The following is a 7,015-nucleotide window of genomic DNA, read 5'->3' as shown; positions in this document are numbered from 1 at the left end:
TCTCCGGGGCGGGGTGCAGGGGACGGTGCTGTTAGCGGGGAAGCCGAGGAACAGAGGAGCTCTCCGGGAGGGAGAGGATGCACCCGGTCACTGGTGCCCCGGTCCCGCTGCCTGGGCACAGCCCAGGGACCCACAAAGCGGTTGTTTTGCTCGGATACCCCGGCAGGACCAGGACCCACATGGGAAGCCCAGACACGTCATGCTGAGGAGTTTGCTGTAACAGTAAAGACGGGCACGTCTTCCCAGGGCCTCGGCATCGCCATGGAAAACCAGCATGAAAGAGAGCATCCCTCCCATCCTCTATAAGTACCAGTCCTCGCTAAGCAGCTCTGGATGCTCTCCCAGCACAGCCTGCTCTGCCTGTACCTATACTCAGCATTTTTTCAAGCCCAGCAAGGCAACTTCTGACCGCTCGGGAAGGAGGTACTCATTTTGGCCAACTGGTTTGGCTCGATCCCAGTACAGAGAAGCAGGCGCCGCTGTCAGGAAGCCCCAGAGGGGTTAACCGGCTGCCGAGAGCGAGCTCTGAAGCCTGGGAACCCCAGGGCATGACAGGTACTGCCAAAAACCAGCCACATCCACAACCCCCTCCCAGTTACTTGTGCCAGTCAAGCTCCAGCAAATGGAAACCGAAGCCCTCGGCCCAAGTTACCCATCAGTGTCGGGCAAAACCTAACGAGTAGGTGAGCACCAATTAGTTTTCCTGCATGACAAAGAGATTACTCGCATTTCTAGAATTAGTCGTGCAGGTTTGTGCATCGGAAGTTGGGCAGAGAATAAAAAAATTGGAGTCTTTGAACAGAAGGCTGATTAACTCTACAGCTTATTAATTGTCGCTTCTGAAGTTCAACGGGATTATTTCACGAGCTGTTTTGCTCTGCTGGTTATGTTAGATGCTGGCTCCCTGGAAGAAAGGAGGACATCTCAGTCTCATTGGACTCGTTACTCGGTGGTACGCAAGAGAAACTACACAAATAGACACAGAAAAGCTGCCCGCCTCGAACCGTTTCCTTTTGTAGAAGATTTTCTGTTTCCACCCAAAGCTACTTCAATGTTTTGGTGCAATCACACTGGCAAGTGAACATCGGCTTCATTAATAGATGTTCACATTTTAACGCCTATACCTCAAAGCATAGGAAAAAACATCAGGGATTGCAGGAGGATATAATTTTGCCTTTATAGATGTGCCTTTGGCATCTTGGTTGGTCCCTACAAACTTTTCCCGCTTAGACCTGTAGGTTAATTCTTCATGTTGAAGCAAAAGGCAAACCTGAGAGAGTTTGGACAGAGATCTGAATTTCCTCCATATTTATCAGATCTGGGTTTTTCTCTTTTTTGTCTGTCAGATTCAGATAACATCAGCTGCTTACCATGCAAACAATTTTAAAATAAAGTCCACCTACAGTCGCCTTAGTGACAATATCTGGTATTTCCAACAGCCACAGCAGTCATGTGTGCAAGATGGGTAAAGGAAAGGCTTAGAAAAAGCAATTGTGAGAAAGTCAGATTTAATATAATGCAGGTAGTTCTGCAGCAAAAAGTGTTTAATAAGTGGGCCAGTTGTCCCTGCTTGCACGCAAGTATGTTTTGTATTCTATTTATGAAAGATAAATGAAAAAGTTGACCCCGGTTCGGTGAAAGCCACCGACTTGGGACTTCCACTGCGTGCCGCAGCAGCAGCGGCTGCACCGGTGGAAAAAGTTCATTTCTCGGGCGCGTGTGTCAGGCTCATTTACATAAGGAACAGAACAAGACATCTTCTCGGCTGCCGACAGCCGTGGTGCGGGTGGGAAGCTTCTGAAGGGCTTTCCTGGGAAGACCAGGGGAGCGTTAAACTCACAAGTGCTGTGTGAGGCGAGAGTGTCCCTCTGCCCGCGGCAGGGCAGCCGGGAGGGATGCAGGCACGGCGCTCGCCGGAGCATCTCTGTGCTGGCCGCACGCTCGGGCACGGGGAGACCAAGGCAACCGGAGCCCAAGGGAGATTCGGATGGAAAAGCTGGAGCTGGGAAAGACACAGCTGCAGAAACCTGGCAGCAAGTTAAATACGCCCTGTGATCGGGGGTGACTTCTGCTTGGCGGTACGGCACGGGCGGCTGGTTTGTAGCAGCAATTAAACACATTTTCTATTTATTCCTCAGTGGTTTTGCACCTCCCTTCACCGAGCGAGGCATGGCGCTTGTTAGGCAGGAGAAGAGCTGAGCACCACAGATGCCACTAGCAATAGGTTTCTGCTAGAGATGCTCCTACCGCTCTTGCAAGCTTTCCCGCACCTTTTGCTTTGTAAGACCCGTGTCTCCCCGCAGCGTTGTAACTGCACCTTTCTGTCTTTCAGCTGCGGGGCCATGTCGGTTGTCAAACTCCTGTGTTGAGAGAAGTGGCTGAAATGCCACCCAAAAGGTGACAGAGGTGCAGCTCCGGTGACGAACTGTCGACTGCTTCGGCACACGACGATGCTTTTGTCGGTGTGGATCCCCTCCCCGTCAATCCTGCAAGCGACTAGAGTAAGGTCTGGTAACTTCTGACAGAGAGCATGAGCAAAGCACACGAGCAGGACTTTAATTAACTCACTTACCCCATAACGAAGCTCCTCCCCAGAGTGGACACGATGATCTGGTAACCGAAGCCTCACACACAGATGCCAGGGCTGAACCTTTTTATTTAAGCACCGACAACCTGAGGACAACTTGGCTGCAGATGCGAGCGAGGAACATGTTATCATGCTGGGGCTGAGCACGGATCGGGAGCATAACCATGACGAACAGCTCGACCTGCACCGAAACAGACCTCAAGCCCTACTACGCGATTACGTACACTTTCATCCTGATCCCTGGACTAATAGGAAACACATTAGCTTTGTGGGTCTTTTACGGGTACATGAAAGAGACTAAAAGGGCCGTAATATTTATGATCAATTTAGCCATTGCCGACTTAGCGCAGGTTTTGTCCTTGCCCCTGAGGATTTTCTACTACTTGACCGGGACGTGGGAATTTGGAGGAGGTCTCTGCATGCTTTGCTTCTACCTGAAGTACGTCAATATGTACGCAAGCATCTACTTCTTGGTTTGCATCAGCGTAAGACGGTATTTGTTTCTTATGCACCCATTCAAATTCAGCGACTGCAAACGCATCTGTGATGTGTATATCAGCATCGTTGGGTGGGTCGTGGTCTGCGTTGGCTGTTTGCCTTTCCCGCTTCTCAGACTTCACCAGGATGCTAAAAACACGTGTTTTGTGGATCTCCCCGTAAAGGAAGTTGACCTTCCCATCTCCATTGCAATGATGACGATAGGTGAATTGGTGGGGTTCGTAACACCCCTACTCATCATCCTATACTGCTCGTGGAAGACTATCTTATCGCTAAAAGAAAAAAATTCTGCTTCACATGACCTAGGAGAGAAAAAAAAGGCTTTAAAGATGATTCTCACCTGCGCTCTGGTATTTCTGATTTGCTTTGCACCTTATCACATCAGCTTTCCACTAGATTTCTTTGTCAAAACCAAAAAGATCAAAAACGAGTGCGTCCAGAAGGTGATCTCGGTGTTTCACGTTGTAGCTCTGTGCCTTGCCAGCTTGAACTCCTGCGTGGACCCAGTCATCTACTACTTTACTACAGATGAGTTCAGGAGACGCCTTTCCAGGCAGGATTTGCAAGACAGCATTCAGCTCCACAACCTCAGTTACGCGAGGAAGCACTCCAGAGATGTGCTCAGGGAGGACACCACGGACTACTAGCGCTGGCCTTCCCCAAACGGTTGCCAGAACTTCAAATGTTCACTATATTTTGGGGTTTTGGCCCAATGTTTTTTCTCCCCAGGACACTGAGAGCAACGACTCAGTCAACCATCTGCTGATTTCATTGAGGGTTGGAGAAAAACAAAAACTCCCAAAAATCCAAACCTGACTGAAAATACATTGGTTTAATACTTTGGTTGCAAATTTTCTCTGAATATAAATAACACCGTGTAATTCCCACAGGCCCTATTTCTAAGCTGGGCAGCCAGGAGCAGGTAGCTTTGGCAGTAGGAGGAGGACACGGACCCGTGGAGAGAGGTGATGCTGTGCCCCGTTGTCACCGGTGGGGCCCTTACCCGGCCATGTCCTGGTCACGCACCCTGGCTTCAGCAAGAGGCAGCAAAGATTTTGGGGTCCGGCTGTGCAGAAAGAATTTGATCCTAAAAATTAGTAGGTGACACAGTATTATATATTTCTGAAGCAAAAGCCAATCCAGCAGTGACTAATTTCTCTGGAGAGTGCCAAGAGCCTGCCTCAGGCCTTGTTGACCACAGAGCGAGGAGCATAAGGTGGCCCCAAAGGACCTTCCATTTAAATAATTAACCAAGCCTCCATTTTAGGGTGTAGCAAATGACATACCCCCAAATTACAAAGTCATCGAAGCATCCAGACACTATTTTTCTGCCATCAGTTCCCATTTCTGGCTCGAGAGCCATATGGTTTGAAGCCATATCGCTGCCTTAGATAAGCTTTAACCACGGGGCTGTGCTTCGAGGGTGTTTATTCAGGCTGGACGTCCATCTAGCCTTTCAGGTCCTCTTTTCATCAAAGATGGGGCAAATTATTTCCCTTTCACTGATAACTTACCCTGCACCATCGCACCTACTCTTCATTAACAGCAGCGTGATTAAAACCCAGCCAGAGGAACCAAACCTTTCTGAAGTTTACTGTAATGGGAACTCACTATAAGCAGAGTCAAAGGTGCCACCCAACGGGCTACAAGAGATTTTTAAGAAAGTAGATGTATTTTTAATAATAATTTCCTTAAAATCAAACAACAGAAGCTTTGGGCTTGACTGGTATTTCATTTGCACCTTCTTGTAAAATTTATTTTTCTGTGAACATCTGAAATGTTACATTTTGAAATGTAAAAATTACTGTGATGGTATTAGGTTTTATTTAATGCAAAATGTTGTTTTATAGATTTAATTTATAAAAAAAATATATATTTTGTAGAAAAATTATGTGAATCCCCGAGAGTGTTGGAACACAGAAAGACTTTTTTTCTTTTTAAAAACCCTTCTACATAATAAAACAAAACTCCACCACCTCATCCCTACAGGAGTCTGAGCCTGAGTGCGTCGGCTGAGTAAGCACTGCTTACTCATGGAAACCACGAAGCACATTGTAATTTGTTTACAGCAATGAAAAAATATTTATTATTTCCTGTTGTATATGGTAAAAAAATCCTTTTTAAAAAAAATTTTAAATGTAATCCTTGGCCCACTCTCCCCTCTGTAACTGCCTACATCACCAATACACGCTTACATGGACCAACGTGTGGCAGCACTTGGGTGGCTGACGCCTCTCGAGCACGCGTAGAACATTTTAGATGCCTTTTCAAAATTATTTTAACCTCCTCCTTGCTCTGGGGAGAAAAGCAAAAGGCTGGCTTGCAAAGGGGCAAAACACAAGCTCATCTGCCCCCACGAGAGGTTTACCAAGTCAACGTGAATTCCTATAGCTGAAGGGCAGCACCAGCACAAGCCCATCACCCTCCTTTCTGGCCCCTGTCCCTGGCCACGTGGGAGGGGAGCAGGATGGCCCCGTACAACCCCCCAGAGCTACTTTTAGCTTCGGAGGGGAAAAGATGTTATACAAAGTGGTGTCAGAAGTTCAGAAATTTTCAATGAGAAAAACCTCAATAAGCTTAAGTTTTCCTACCTAGAAAATACTGTGGGTGAACACGAGCCGTTTCCTCTGCTGCCATAGCAATGTGGTTTATTCGTATTAGTATTAACGGTCTCTTTTTACAGGAAGTCGGGTGCAATAATCGCGGTAGCTCACATGAGCCGAATTCAGGGGAGACCTGCCTGCCCTCCCCTGCCGCGGCACCTCTGCTCCAGGTGGGATTTGCTCAGGCCACGCTCTCCATCACAGAGGTCTCACTAGCCCTTGGCTGATGCTGCCACGGACATCTGGAGAATCAAGATGCTACTTAGATTAACAGAAGGTGTATTTTCACGCCCTGTTGATGGCTCAGGATCCATGATACCAGCCCGTGCTTGAGCCCCGGAGCAATCACACACCAGCAGAGAGATGCTCTGCTGCATTTCTGCCACCCAAGAAAGCCTCAAGTGGGATGGCACATGGCACGCAGGAGGTCTAGAAAAGGCCAGTAATGCCCAGCCACGGCAGCAGCAGGGAGCAATTGCTGTTTGATCACTTTTCTGCCCAGCTCTGAGCTCTGTGCCAGGCAAGATTCGATTCTTCACCTGGACTTTGCTCAGCTCTGGCTGCAGTTCTCCGTTAGCCTGTTCAAAGCCAGCAGAAGCTGATATTCCTACAGAAATATTTTCTCCAGAAAGCGTTGAATAATAAATCTGGTCTGCAGCACTGGACTGGGAATCTGAATGAGAATAACTGAGAGGAAAAAAAAAAACCCAAACCATCCCCTTTATTCTGCATGAAGTATTTCTTCTGGTTGCTCAAGAAGCACCTCTCCCCGAGAGGGTTGTGATTGCCGAGAAGCAAAGCACTGAAGTCTCTGCCAACAACCTCACCAGGCAGACTTTGTGCTGAAGTGACAAGTGGCTTTTTGACACAAACAGAGTTAGGTTTAATTTGTGCTAGGCCAAAAGAAAAGGTATATTCCCTTCTTTTTTTGCAGCAGTTACATTTCAGGAGAGTTATTCTGTACCTGGCAGTGAAAGAAGCCTCCTTCAAGGGCTCTTCCTGAAACTGGAAGCCAGGGGCACACTGAGGGCAGGCTGCATCCCTCCCGATCCCAAAAAAAGCCATTTGTGACAATAGCGCAGACCAGGGAAGGTCTCAGGGGGTGCTTGGGGACCTTAAGCTGTTCAGATACAGCATCAAGACAAGTCGTTTTTTGGGGAAGTATTATTTATACCCAACACAACAAGGCGAATGAGGCTGACACAGTTCTGGGTGGAAGCAGAGCTCTCGGTGTGTTTCCAAAGGCCGCGCGTCGCAGCCCCCGTTTCCATCGACTCCCACACAGCCTCCGAACCCACATGCCGCCTGCAACACCTGCAGAAGATCT

The 7,015-nt window shown here is 48.1% G+C and overlaps 1 protein-coding gene across 1 annotated transcript; it reads left to right on the top strand.

The window, feature by feature from the left end:
• The first annotated feature begins 2,751 nt into the window (after window positions 1-2,751).
• On the top strand, window positions 2,752-3,732 carry GPR174 (G protein-coupled receptor 174). Its single transcript, XM_009585432.1, has one exon. The coding sequence runs from the start codon at window positions 2,752-2,754 to the stop codon at window positions 3,730-3,732; it is 981 nt and encodes a 326-aa protein (XP_009583727.1).
• The last annotated feature ends 3,283 nt before the right edge of the window (window positions 3,733-7,015 follow it).

Source organism: Fulmarus glacialis, unplaced genomic scaffold (genome assembly GCF_000690835.1).
Source record: "Fulmarus glacialis isolate BGI_N327 unplaced genomic scaffold, ASM69083v1 scaffold5379, whole genome shotgun sequence".
Taxonomy (NCBI): domain Eukaryota; kingdom Metazoa; phylum Chordata; class Aves; order Procellariiformes; family Procellariidae; genus Fulmarus; species Fulmarus glacialis.
The sequence above is the reverse complement of the archived record's forward strand: the minus strand, read 5'-3'. Positions and strand labels throughout refer to the sequence as shown.

What these genes read in the sequence shown, in the direction of transcription:
- GPR174 (XM_009585432.1), top strand. Translation starts at nt 2,752, where the DNA reads ATGACGAACAGCTCGACCTGCACCGAAACAGACCTCAAGCCCTACTAC.